General features: G+C 49.1%; 1 protein-coding gene across 2 annotated transcripts in view; it reads left to right on the top strand.

The window, feature by feature from the left end:
* DGKG (diacylglycerol kinase gamma) overlaps window positions 1–14,506 on the top strand; it is a 210,405-nt gene that overhangs the window by 99,724 nt on the left and 96,175 nt on the right. For both annotated transcript variants that reach the window (XM_030822950.1, XM_003256600.4), the window contains 5 exons: window positions 718–797; window positions 1,974–2,048; window positions 4,571–4,656; window positions 9,303–9,392; window positions 10,565–10,725. In XM_030822950.1, the coding sequence (XP_030678810.1) occupies window positions 718–797; window positions 1,974–2,048; window positions 4,571–4,656; window positions 9,303–9,392; window positions 10,565–10,725 (492 nt within the window). The remainder of the gene's footprint in view (window positions 1–717; window positions 798–1,973; window positions 2,049–4,570; window positions 4,657–9,302; window positions 9,393–10,564; window positions 10,726–14,506) is intronic.

The raw sequence follows: 14,506 nt of genomic DNA, 5'->3' as shown, positions 1-14,506 counted from the left end.
GTGCAGGACTCACCTAGGGTGGGAAAGGCGCAAGCAGCATGGGGCTGTGGCAGCTGCCAGAGGTAAAGGGACATTTCAGGGAAAGACTTGGCAGGACAAGACCTTCCTTGGATGGATGGATGAATAACAGAAACAGGGAACCAGGAGAAAGGCCGAGTTTCATAGGGACAGAAGATGGGTCATGTATGAGGCATGTTGAGCTTGTACTGATGGTGAGATGTGCAGTCGACAGTACTACCCACTGGCCAGTGAGAAATGTGGGACCAGGGTTCAGGAGGAAACTGGGGCCGGAAATGAGCGTTTGGAAGGCGCCATGGTGGAAGCGGGTGGTTCACTCTATGAGTGCCATTTCGCTTACGCGTAAGATCAGACGGCCGTGCTTTCTAAGACCATATTCAGCTGTGTCTCCCACAAAATTTAATCTTGTGCTGTAGGTACAAGACCACATCATTGTTGAATGATTTGAAGCTACAGCACCATTGTCCCATCGCTGATCCCGACCTCAAACTCTCATTTCCGTTAACACTACTTAAAGGCCATTCAAACTGGAGACACTTAGCTACTTAGCCCCTTAGAAAATTCAGCCAGTGGAAAAACACCTGACCGCCTGCCCTCCTGCTTCTCATCTGCCTCTCCGAAGCTGTCTTGGCTTCAACTCTCATCTCACCCCACTATTGGATGAAGCAGAGCTAATTTCTTTTTCTTTTACCTTTCAAGTACAAGATCATCCCCACCCCGGGTACCCACCCCCTGCTGGTCTTGGTGAACCCGAAGAGTGGAGGGAGACAAGGAGAAAGGTACGTTCTCTTCTGTTTCAAAGTGGAGCAACTAGGGCAACATGACTCAGGCCCTTCCTCCCCTTGGCAGGAACACAGCAGGCTGTGGAAACAGGCAGACTCAAATCCCAGCACTGCCATCTGCCACTTTATGACCTGGTCCAAGTGACTTAATGTCCCCAGGCCTCGGTTTCTCCCTCTGTAAAATGGAGATAATTATCATTCCTCCTCTCACAGGTGAGACTAGACACGGTGCTTAGCCCACGGCCTGCCACGTGAGCCATTATTAAGACCACTAGAGTTAGACCACGCTGAGATGCCTGTGCCTTTCTTGCTTCTCAGATCTCTTGATTTAAGAGATGATGGGGGGCCATTGATTACGACCTCCTGGGCTACCGTCACCCATGAGAAGCCAGTGCATCCACCTCATCAGTCTGCTGAAATGCCCAGTTCAGTGGAGGCTAGAAATTGCTAAACAGCACAGGAGGACAGAGGGAATGGTTAAAGCAGCTCTGCCTCCCAATTCCGGGATCATTAACAGATGGCACCGTGCTCTGGAATCCAGGTTAAAAAATAATAATTAGTAGAGTTAAAGCAAGAACTATGAGGACCCCCATCCCCGTCCAAGGGGCAGGACACCCCTCCTGAACTGACCTGACAATTCCAAGCTGGAGCCAGGAAAGCAGGCCCGGGTGCAGTCACGGCCTCTCAGCACCCCTCCTCCCCCACAGCCCAACGCCACCTCCTGCATTTCCTCCTGATCCCAGGACTGCAGGGGGCCTCTCCCTGGGGCGGAGGGGGGTCCTGTGATGCTTTTGTACAGTCTGCAGAGGGCAGAATCACACTGCCTAGACCACACAGAACATTTGGGAGAAGGTCTCTGTGAAGGATAAAGCTTTAGAATGAAAGTTCTGTTCTCTGGGTTTCTCTGCCCTGTCCTCTTTGTAAGGGGTGATGCTTCTGGGCTTAGAAGCCGGATTCTAGGTTGGTAGTTCAGCCTTGAACCCGGGGTGATAACACGGGTGATGCCAGGTGGAGTCTGGACGCCAGGGTCAGCAGGCAGTGCCCTCCCCTCCGGGGTTTAAATCATCCCTGCCACCAGTGGGCTCCAGAGGTGTTTGCCCTAATGTGACTTCTCACGATGACATATTCCTTCTCTGTCTCTCTCTCTCCCTCCGTTTCTTTTTTTTTCCATAGAATTCTTCGGAAATTCCACTATCTGCTCAACCCCAAACAAGTTTTCAACCTGGACAATGGGGGGCCTACTCCAGGGTATGGAGATCACAATCTTTACCTCTTATTTCTACCCCTCCCTTTTAAACTCCAATGAAGATGCCTCTTTTGTCACCTTTTTTTTCTGTCGTCTCTCAACTTGACCCTTCCTGCCATTTTACTCCCTTTCTCTGCTTTTTCTCACGTCTTACTCTGACTCCTGGAGATACTCAGGATGCCCAGGAAGGCTAACTCTGAGAAGTGGCCTCCTGTAGCTTGTCCTAGAAAAAGTTGTTGATTTTATAAGAGGGGAAAACTGCACGCACCTTTCATTTGATTGACAGGAGGAACAGGCTGGTAAATTATTTTAACTTATTTGCAAGGCTCTGTTAGCTGGTGTCTTCATACTGAATCATCAGAGAAGAGAAAGTTTTCTTATAATTGTCAGTCAGCAGTTTGGAAATCTAGACAGTGACTCGGAGTTCTGCCTTGGTGTTCCGCTGTGGGGTCATTTTATGATCCAGACAATTACTTGTTCAATGGAATCACTTTTGTTTTCTAAATCATTCGATTTTGAGATTGTTTTGCTCCATCTGCCACTTACTCATTGGCTATTCTCTGCTCGTTAGCGTGGGGTTGTAAACAGGCCTGGTGGGAGGCGTGGTCCCTGTGTCTGCAGCTAATGGTGAGCTGCAGACTCACCTGGTCCCTGTGATGCTGCAGACTCACCTGGTCCCTGTGATGCGGCCCCTCCAGCACCTGGGCTAGAAAGCCGGGAAAGCCTGGGCTTCCTCCCAGTCCGGGCCGGTGCTCGAGAGCCCCCTGCTGGCCGGCCCCGGACCCGGGGCTGTCTGCATACCCTGGGCTGGGCTTGCCCAGCACACAGCCACTTTGCCCCACCTCCAAACCGGGATTTCTACTCCGGGTTCAGCAAGACCCCTCAGAGAGGTTGGAGTAAGGACTCTGAAAAGAGAATTTGGCCCTGTCTTTGGTTGGCTGACACCAAAGCTATTATTTATGGCAGCGGTAGTACAAGGCCCAGTTAAAAAGAGAAACGTTAAGTGCAGATTCTGTACGCCTGCCATGATTTACCTGTAAAACTAATTTCAGAACAGAGCCCACCTCTGTATACCACTGCAGTTGCCATCACAGTCTCCGTGATTGCCGTCACTGCTGAACAGCACAGCCTTGTGACGGAGCAGCCCCCCACAGACACCTTTACCAGCCCACTGTCAAAACTTGCAGACAGTCCTCCAGCTTAACCTCATGTATTCTAAATTGTTTTCATCTGAGATGACGAGCCAGGTGGCTACTTCCCGGGCTGATGCACCCTGAGAGTCTCTCATGTGCATGTCACTCTGTAATCAGACAAGCTGCCTAGCTGGAGGGAGCCTCTGTTCAGAATTCACTTCCCGTCGGAGAGCAGAGTTCTGCAAGAGAAGTGGAAGAGAAGGAATGTTAATTTGCCTACACATGCATCAGTGATTCTGAAACTCCAGGGCTCTTCTCAGACCACCAGCCTGGGCAGATTGGAAATATTGACCTTCGGCTTCCCAAGTTCCACCCCCAAGGTGTCCCCCGGGCACATTCATTCTAAAGCAGAGGTTCTTAACTTTTTTGTGCCAGGAACCCCCTTGGCAGTCTGGTGAAGCATATAAACTCCCTCTTGGACTATTTCTTAATGCATAAAATAAAATAATAAAAGGTGACCAGGGAAGCCATATCAAAAAATAGTTATTAAAACACTAAAATTAGTGATATGAGAATATATGAGCTTCACCAATACATTAAATAGGAAGACCCAGAAGTGGGTCTAATAACTACCCTAAATTCTAAGCAGTGATGAGCATGGCGGTGGTATGAGGCATCTGCCACAACTGTAATGAAACACTAACATGGCTGCGATTTTGACTGCTGACAAAGTCATGGGTATCGTTCAGACCTCTGTGGGTTGTTGCCTACATGCTGAATTGAAGGAAATACTACTAATTTCAGTTTGAGCTTAGAGAAAATAAGAATGTAATATTTTCTTCTCCAAGTTCATGGCCTCTGAATCTGATCCACAGAACACTTGGAGGTTGATGGACCGCAGGTTAAGCACCCTGCTCTCCAGGGTTAAGGCTCCTGAGAAGAGAAGGGCGTCACTCCACTCACTGTGGCCTACAGGAGAGTGAAGTGAAGATCCAGCAAATTCGGTGCATCTCGCTTACCAGGGCTGGTGTCAGGACAGAGCAGGCAGGAGAGCCCAAGAGGAGTGAAAACACTGGGGGCTATTTGTATTGACGCCAAAACTCTGGAATCCTCTGCGTAACTAGTACAGAATTTCTAGAAAACCGTTTTCCATTTGTGTCGAATGTTGAGTCAGATTCTCCTTGCACAAGGATGGCCCCCTTGGCCTTGGCTCCATATTCAAGGCACTGCATAGTAACTTCTGGTTTCAGAACATGAAGTGACCCTTTCAACCGCAAAAGGAATCGAGGTCTTAACATACTCCTGGGGAACAGGGCAGACTCTGACTCAACATGTATCGGTCAGCCGCAACCTAGTAACAAGCCCATTTTGGCCTTTCTTCTTCTTCCCAGGTTGAACTTTTTCCGTGATACTCCAGACTTCCGTGTTTTGGCCTGTGGTGGAGATGGGACGGTTGGCTGGATTTTGGATTGCATTGGTAAGCATGGGCTGAGAGGGCCTTTGCTGTTTATCTATAGTAAGCATATTTACAATCAGCAGAAGGCAATAAAAAAGAAAGAGGCATGGAGCCATGTCTGTTCATCCTTATATCTTCCCCTGAACCAACACTTGACTAAATATTTGCTTTGGGTGGAAAAAAAAATAAAGAAATAAGACAATGGAATGATTCCCTCCGATACAGAGGTAACAGTTTAGTTTCAGGCCTTCCCTGTAAAGCAGATCTGTCATGGCTGGGGTTTGGGCAGTGGCAGGACAGGCCAGATTTGGGGGATGGGAGGACAGGAGTGGAATTCTGGGCAGATCCTTTGGGGTTGGTAAAGGCCAGAGAACTAAGCGTAGATCATAGCCTGGGACAAATGAACACCCGGATCCTGAGCCCAGAAAGTGCATCTACAAAGTACAGATCAGTGCAAGCAAAGAAGGACCACACTGAGCTGTGTCCAGTACAGTAACCTAGATAAAAAGGCCCAGGCTGGAAGGTTGGTAGCCTGAGTTCTACCTAGCTCTACCTGGATCTGTGGGTCCTCGGACACATCAGCCCCAGTAAGTGATGGAAACTGACTGAAATTCTGGGATGGAGGCAGAGTCAAGATCTAACCCTACAGAACCCAGACAAACACTGCAAAGTGTAATATAAGGACAAGAAAGTAGCCGGGGGAGCACTGGGGAGGACAGTCATCAAAGTCAGAGACTGGGCCCTGAGCAATGAGCCCTGGGCTTTCCATTCTTCATCCCACAAATGCTGCCTGTGCTCCACGATGTGTCAAGCTCTCCCCCAGGCACTGGAGATACAGCAGGGAATGAACGGACAAAAATTCCACTTTCATGGAGCTCACCGTGTAGAGGAAAGAGACAGGCAATGAACATTTAAATAAGTGAGACATAGTATGTCAGGAGGTGTTTAAAATACAGCAGGGAAGGGGCACAGGGAGCTCAAGGCTGCAATCTAACACCTCACAGAGAAGACAACTTTGGCATGGAGATCTGGAGGAGGGGTGAGCCAAGTGGATACCTGAGGAAGGGCAGTCCAGGCAGAAGGAACAGCAAAGATGAAGGCCCTGCAGTGGGAGCAGGCCAGGCTGCTGGAGGCAGGCCAGCATGGCTAAAGCAGAGTGGATTTGAGAAAAGCTACAGAGGATGAAGCAGAGGTGATGAGGGGCCAGGTGACTAGGACATATAGGACATTCTATGGAATATGGCTTTTATACTGGGAGGGTCCCATGACACTGGATGGTTTTGAGCAAAGGAGGAAAATGACAGATTAAGAGAAGAGGGCAGAAGTGGGGAGATCAGTTCGGAGGCCACTGCAGCACTCCAAGAGAGAGATGTCCAGGGCTTGGACCACAGGAGAAACAGAGGGGTGGTGAGAAGTGGCCAGCTTTTGGATATCTTTAGAAGGTGAAGGCAATACTATTTGCTGACAGACTGGATGTGGGAGATCAGAGAAAGAGGGAAGTCAAGGATAAGCCAGGACTAGACCATGACCAGGGCAGAGAAAGCTGTGCCTCCGGGGGCTATAAGTAGACCACCTAGCTGGGTGAGAAAGCTGCAGGACCGTACACCTGCCGCCCGCCACTCCCCCGGTTGCTTTGGTTGCCATGGACACAGCCCTGCCAAGCAGCCACCCACGCTCTCCTGTCACCTTGGGCTCTGGAGTTGTTTGTGGGAGGAGGGAGGAGTCCTCTGGGAGCCAAGGAAGGAAAAGCTGATCCGCAGAGGGCGGATGGCTGCGGTACCGGACTACTCACAGGGCTCCCTCTCCACCACGAGGGAGAAAGTAGGCTTTGGTGGAGAGCTTTATGCAGTTCATCCGCAGAGGACACAGGTGATAGAAGCTGCTCAAAACAGAAAAAAGGAAGATCACAGAAGGAGGAAGAAACATTAGTTTTTTTCACAGGTTAGTGACCCAAAGAGAAAAAAGCAGAAGCAAAAGGGATAACTGTGTAAGATACTCATCTATTCACTCATTTCAGCACTTGTTCAGTGCTCTCCAGCGCCCCCCCGTGGTCCCCTCTCTGATCTGTTCTCTCCCTACACCCATAGTGATCTTTCCTGCATGTCACTGGGTGCATGGTGTGCATAAAGCACACCAGTGGCTTCCATTATTCTTAGGATAAAGACAAAACTCTTGAAGTAATCTACAGGGCCCTGGGTGGTCCAGCTGCTGCACACCCTTCCAGCCTTATTTCTACCTCCATCCCTCTCCATCTGGACTCAGGTCCCGGCCCATCTCTCAGACCCCTGGGCGTTCCAGTCTCCCTTGCACCTCAGGGCCTTCACACAAGTTGGCCACCCTGTCTGCAGTGCTGCCCCAGCCTTCGCTCAGTCAGCTTCCACTCCAGATCTCAGCTGACATGTGGTTTCCTCAGGGGAGCCTCCCCTGACACACCCACCAGCCTCAGCCACCTTCTTATAGGACTGTGCTCCTCTGTTTTCCAACGTGAATGTGAAATGATGCATTGTCTCCATGGATTCCTCATTATTATCTGTCTGTCCCACTGGACAGTAAGTAAGCACCATAAGAACCCAAGCCATGGCTTTTTTGCCCACTCTCAGAGCTGGAGCACCTAACACTGCATCTGCATATAGCAGGCTTCAGTCGATATGTGTGAAGATGCTGTGAGAATGAGACCCAGTCCCCCTCAGGGAGGTTACAATACATTCAGGAAACAAACAAGGAGATAATTACAAGAGAGTACAATGAGATCATTTCTGGCTCTAAGGAAATATTCTGACGAGGCACCAGGTCCAGGCTGGGGCAACTAGGGAGGGCCTCCCAAAGGCAGCTTCTGAGCTGAGCCACAGAGAGCTTTGTGCTTTAAGGAAGTGAAAACACTTGAGAACGGTTGACATGTTGTGTGGGAGGCAGGATGTGCAGAAGGATGAGGCTAGGGAGAAAGGCAGAGCCTGGTTCCTTGGCCTACTGTGGCAGGCTATGGGGCCATGGGGAGCCACACAGCCCCATCCCAGAAGTGAAAGCAGCGAGCCAGTGTGAGGGGCTGTGGTTCATGGACTGCCCTTCTTGGTGAAAGCGTGGGTGACACACTAGGAGGGTGGAACTGGAGGTGGAGAGAGCCGAGAAGAGGCTTTTGCAGCAATACCAGTGGGAAGGAATCATACCTGCACTCAGGCATCACCATGGGGATAGAGAGAAGAGATTGCTTGGAGATCTATTAAGGAGATAACACACAGAATGTGATATGTGAATGAATGTGTGAGGGAAAAGGAAAAACCTAGGGTGGCATACAGGTTTCTAGCCTCAACACCATAAGGACAGTTGACCTGCCGAGGTGGGGACACAGAAGAAGGGGCAGACACAGGAAACAAGAGCCTTCTAGGCAAAGGGAGCCGACTGTGCAAAGGCAGGGAGACAGTGCTCTGATCACATGTTCTGAGGACAATGAGAGAAGCCATTGCATTGCTCCACTCTCTATCTCCAGCCTTCCAGTGGCCATCTCAGTCCTGGGTCTTGCCTGTGCTCAGCCATTTCTGATATAGGTCAGACAACCTGGAGGACCTATGAGCTCCCAGTTTGCCAGGGCAGCCCTAGCTTGAGCCTCCCCTGCTGATTCCTGCATCTCTCCCCACGCCGCAATCACATTGCTCACATCCAGAGGCACCATGCGTGCTGAGGTCTCATGGAAATACCCACCCACCCCAAGACTGATGGATGCCTGTGCCCTCTTCAGCTCTCCCAGCCTAAGCAATATGCCACTGTAGATCTGAGGCCAGATGAAAGCATGTTCTGTTGTGCTTTCTCTGATGGTTCTGTCTGATGTCCTTCACAACTATCAGAAGAGGAATGATTAGGAATCTGTGTCATTGCAATTCTGAGAGGTGGTGAAGTGACAAACTGGTTGTGGGGGCCAAATAACACCTGGAGGTTTTGTTCGTTTAGCTAATGTTAGTTTTTAAACTTTTAAACTTGAGTGGTGATAAATTGAAGGTGAGCATCTTCAGCTTGTCCAATGTCCCACTATTCCCTAGTGTCCTAGCCCCACCGGTTTTACTAATGTGTATACCTGCCTAGCCCCTGAAGACAGGAGGGGAATGGACTTGGAGCCATAGAGATCTGGGTTTGGATCCTGGCTCTGGAATTACTTTCCCTCTCTCCCATTCAAGTATTGACCAGGCCTGGCTCCTACAATCAGATGAGATCGAGCGTGTTCAGGGTAGAATGGTTGTAGACTACTTTCCCTCTGTCAATCTCAGTTTCTTCAGCTACTTGAAGGAGGATAATACCTTACAAGGTTAGGCTGAGGAATAAATGGAGTAAGTGCTGATTATCATTAAGGATTAAAAACATGCAACTTAATGTTTTGGGGTGTATGCTGCCACCCCAAAGGACAATTTAGGATGAAATTTGAATAAACATGTGCAAGTTGCAGGGATACAGATTTAGCTCAATATAAAATACAATTGGACAGATTTAACTCAATTAGTGGTGGTTAACACGCTGCAGATGGGATAGATGGCTTTAGGAAGTAGTGTGTTTCCCATCAGGGTGGTATTCAAACAAAGAATGCTGTGGAGGGGTTCAAGCATCAGATCAGGGATAAAAAGACAACTCAAACATTCTACAGTCCCATGGCATGTGGTTCTGTTCCTCTATGTGTCTTGCAGATAAGGCCAACTTTGCAAAGCATCCACCAGTGGCTGTCCTGCCTCTTGGAACAGGAAATGACCTTGCCCGTTGTCTCCGCTGGGGAGGAGGTGAGTTTGCATGCTAGTGGTGCTACCCTGGGAACAGGTGTTCCTGTTTACAGAGATGATCTACAGAGCTAAACTGAACTTATCCTTTTATGGATCACATTCCACAGTGTAATACTCAACTCTGCAGTCATGTCAAGTCCATGACCCTTTCTCTGCCCTCCATCCCATGCTGAATCTAGAATAGAAGCCCATCTTCTGGGCTCTGGGAGCTTTTTGCTACCTCACTCCCATGTTTACTATCATCCTGAAACCATCAGCTTAGAGCCTGCTTTCCCCAGTAGAAAGCAATCAACTGTAGCGTAAAGACAAAGTCTCATGTGTCCCATCCCCAGAGTCCCATCCAAGAAGGTGCCCACTTAGATGTTTTCTGTGTGAAATTCCCTCTCCCACAAATGGCTGATCTTCTGAATTAGGACTAAAACTGAGGACCAACATGCTACATCTCCAGTTACTTACGGTCACTAGAAGCATTCAGATTATCCTAAGCCCCATGGCCGTGGGCCCTCATTTTGAAATTTCCCTAAGAGGAAACACAGAGTGGTGACCAGTTTATAAGGCAAGGGGCAGAGAACTTTGCAAACTGCTGTAGCCCCCATGGAGTTGGGCATGCGCCAGAAAGTGGAGAAGTTCAGCTCAACACGTGGAGCAGACAGATCAGGCTGCCGGCCAGAAAAGGGGTGGGGACTCCAGATGGCTGATAATTCAGAGAATGAGTCAAGACCAGGCAGTGCAACGGTCAGTGTTCAATGATCAGCCATGCTTGGTGGGCAGTGTCAGAGCAAGCAGGACCTAGGCCTAGGGGCCATCTTGAAATTCTGCCTGCCACACTGTCCGTCTCCCACATGACACAGCCCAGAAGGATCTGCTGTTCTCCCATGCAGAGTCCCAGCCATCCAGCCCATCGCTTCCCCAGGGTTTGCTTCACTTCAGCTACATAGGCCTGTGACCTTTAGCCAGCACCCACTCCCTCCCCTGCCCCCAGCCTCTGATTACTTTCAATTATCCTCCCCTTCTCTGTGGCTCAGGGAACATGAGTGTCTCCAGCCCACAGACACAGTGGGGAGTCCCCTAGTCACAGATGCCCTGGGCTTACCTGCCCTGACAACTACCTGTGCATTAGCAAGAACACTGCCTTTCTGCTGTGGTGGCAAATGCAGTGCTGTCCTCCACAGGTTATGAAGGGGGCAGCTTGACAAAAATCCTGAAGGACATTGAGCAGAGCCCCTTGGTGATGCTGGACCGCTGGCATCTGGAAGTCATCCCCAGAGAGGAAGTGGAAAACGGGGACCAGGTCCCATACAGCATCATGAACAACTATTTCTCCATTGGTGTGGTGAGTTGGTCAAAGATCACCTTTCTGCATGGAGAGAAGCGCCCAGGAAGGGTTCTAGCCTTCTGTTGTCCCCTCTGGGTCCCTAGTGTCTACCTGTCTTACCTGCCCCCACAGCCCTGACTTGGGTCCAAGCATTTTGAAACTTGGCCTGAGTGTGGACACCCTGATTGCACCCCCACTTTATTCCCCATCTCTTGTTTAGGGAGTAAATTCTTTCCTCTGTCATTTTAACTAACACAGGAAAAGACTGAAAACTTTTCAAAAGACATATTTACTCCTTCTGCAATTTGTAGCAGTCATAGAAAAGCAACACCAAGAAATAACCAGGGGACAAGATTGGTAAGAAACTCTCACATGAGCTTCAGGAACTGGGAATTCTGATCCTCAAAGGAGGACCATGTGGTCCCAAGCTGCCTTGGCTGGCTTAGCACTCAGATTTCCTTCTCTCCTATTCTGTCTTCTCTCAACCCCATTCCACTCACTCCATGTGCTTCATAAACCTCTAGGGGCGTCTCCTCCCAGCTGACCCCTTAGGCTGAATGCCGTGAGCCTCCCTGATGCTCCCACAGCCCTTATGCTCACCCCATTCATGCACACTCTGCATTAGATTGAAGGAATTGGTTTAATTTACTTATCTGGTGCCCCCCACCGCCATGCACACACACACACTCCCGCAGTGCAAGGACAGCACTCTGTTCCTTTTTCATCCACTAGCCCCAGCACATCTACTGTAGCTCAGCTTCTGGTCCAAAGAGGATTGGGGTGGGCACTGCTTCCCGGGCTGCTGTGAACAGGATCGGAATGGGAGGGGACAGATCAATCATTTCTATAAATGAAGCTGGGGGTTGGGAGGGGATGGGGGTGCAACAAAGACACTAGCATTTACTTTTTTTAAGAATGACAGAATTGGTCAGGCGCGGTGGCTCACGCCTGTAATCCCAGCACTTTGGGAGGCTGAGGCGGGCAGGTTGCCTGAGGCCAGGAGTTCAAGACCAGCCTGGCCAACATGGTGAAACCCCATCTCTACTAAAAATACAAAAATTAGCCAAGCATGGTGGTGGGCGCCTGTAATCCGAGCTACTCGGGAAGCTGAGGCAGGAGAATTGCTTGAACCTGGGAGGTGGAGTTTGCAATGAGCTGAGATCACGCCATTGCACTCCAACCTGGACAACAGAGCGAGACTCTGTCTCAAAAAAAAAAAAAAAAAAAAAAGAATGACAGAATTATTGAACTATTTGTTCTTTTTTTCAACAAATATTTATCAAATTTATTCCCTAAACTTTTATTTTAAGTTCAGGGGTACATGTGCAGGATATGCAGGTCTGTTATGTGGATAAGCATGTGCCATGGTGGTTTGCTGCACACATCATCCCATCACCTAGGTACTAAGCCCAGCATCCATTAGCTGTTTCTTCCTGATGCTCTCCCTCCCCCCACTTCCCCACAGGCCCCAGTGTGTGTTGGTTTCCCCCTTGTGTCCATGTGTTCTCATCGTTCAGCTCCCACTTATAAGTGAGAACAGACACTAGCATTTATTGAATACCTGTGTGCTCTCCGCAGTGCTAGGCTGTACATATTCCAATCCTCACAGTAGTCCTGCAGGTATCATTATCCCACTCATCTCACTCTACAGATGAGGCTTCGAGACCGTTGACTCGCATGGCAGTGCCTTGCTCTGGAGCCAGGTTCTCTCCCCTCTGTTCCCCTGTCTTTGGAGTTGTGCTGCCCAGTTTCACATGCGTGTGAAACCCTCCAGACTAATCCTCTGCCCCAGACTCTGTGATACCTGCACTCCTCAACCATCCTCAGCTGTGTTTCTTTTTAAATTTTGGTATTTTAATTTTTTTTAAAAGGAAAGAGAAGGAGAAATGATAGGTGGCTTGAGGGGATAGCAAGTTTAAGTAAAGGGTGTTTTGTTTTGTTTTGTTGTTTTGTTTTGTTTTGTTTTGAGACAAGAGTTTCGCTCTGTCGCCCAGGCTGGAGTGCAATGTTACGATCTCGGCTCACTGCAACCTCCGCCTCCCAGGTTCAAGCGATTCTCCTGCCTCAGGAGTTGGGGTTACAAGTGTGCATCACCACATCCAGCTAATTTTTGTATTTTTACTAGAGACAGGGTTTCACCACATTGGCCAGGCTGGTCTCAAACTCCTGACCTCAAACGATCCACCTGCCTCAGCCTCCCAAAGTTCTGGGATTACAGGCGTGAGCCACCACACCCAGCCTAGGTTTTATCTTTTTAATAAGAAGGCTAAATAGAGAACCATGGGAGAATAAAGGATTAAAAATAATAATACCTTATATTTATAGAAGGATTTAAAATTTACCATATTCACAGATATATTCTGAAGGGCATTATTATCTCTATTTTATGAGTGAGAAAACAGAGACTCAGATTAAGGGATTTGCCTTCATTTTCTGACTCCTAATCCAGTGCTCTTTTTCTGTTACTAAAGCAGAAGAGGGAAGCATTGCTGGGCCCATGATCAGGTTCTGAGAGGGTGGAGGTGGTGGACTGGGAGCAAGTTTAGGGGTTCCTATTCCCCAATCTGATTCATCCCACTGGATCCCCAGCCTTGGCTGAGGGGAATCTTTCCCTGGACCTCTTCCAGGTGCCCCCTCCAGTGACCCATGCAGATGCCCTCCCTTCTCTTAGTGCTCAAAGGCCCCTCTCCTTTTTGGACCGGCTGCTCAGGCTCCGCTTCCCCCAGCAGGAACATGTGCAGCCTTCAGCTCCTGCAAATTAGACATGACTGACAGGTCCGGGGTTCTGGAGCGTGGGCTTCCCATCATTACAGTTAAAAAAAACTCATATGTCTTTTTCCTATAGTAACCAGAGCATAACTTGCTAACATTTATTGAGTACCTACTGCACACCAGACATAGCTTCCCTGCCAGTGGATGCAGGCATTATCCATTTGTGTTTTTTAAGAAGGAACCATAGCTTAGAGAGGTACAGAAACAAGTTCAGGCTGGTGAGTGGCAGAGCTTGGAATCATCATAGTTGAACTCTAGAGCCAACTGAGCTGTGGACCACTGAGCTTTGTGCCTCTTTGAAGCCCCCTCCAACTTCATGTTGCCAAATGTAACACAGTTTGAGAGAGGGGAATCTCAAAATTTAGTTGTGGTGGCTCACCACCACCTCTTATCAGAAATGTAAATTCCACCCCCACAACAGATGCTGATTCCTATTCCAACTCAGTAGGTCTGGGCGAGGTCCGGGAACTGGCATTTTTAACAAGCCCCTGAGATCATTCTGATGCAGATGGTCCTGACCAAGTTCTCAGGGAGTGAAGACAACCTACTAGAGCAGAGAAGAATGGTCAAAGGAAGTGGCTTTTCGCTGGCATGGAAGCCAGAACTGAAATAAATGGAGAGGGAAGCAAGGAAGGAGGGGAGAACTAGCCCTCTAAGCAACGGGCTGGAAGCCAGAGCTGAGGAGCAAGACTGGCAGAGCTGCCTGGGAGCTTCTAGACAGCAGGTTACAGCGCAGCTGCCTGCAGAAGCTTCAGCCCCACCTCTTCCCTTTCTAACACACCCGGCTCTGGCTGACAGAAACATGGTTCCCCACACCTCCCTGTCTCAACACAGTACCCTGTATAATATGGTCCTCCTTAGTATCTGCTGACCAAATGGATGAACACATGAAGAGGAATGGACAGCCTTCCCTCAGCTAAATAGCCAGGCCCTAAACCCAAGAGCCAAGACTATTCAGTAATCATGGTTTTAATTTATTCTAGCAAAAAAGTAGGAAAAAAAGGAAGAAGGAAGGAAGGAAGGAAGG

This window comes from Nomascus leucogenys, chromosome 11, assembly GCF_006542625.1.
Source record: "Nomascus leucogenys isolate Asia chromosome 11, Asia_NLE_v1, whole genome shotgun sequence".
Lineage (NCBI taxonomy): Eukaryota > Metazoa > Chordata > Mammalia > Primates > Hylobatidae > Nomascus > Nomascus leucogenys.
This window is presented reverse-complemented; position numbering and strand designations above follow the sequence as displayed.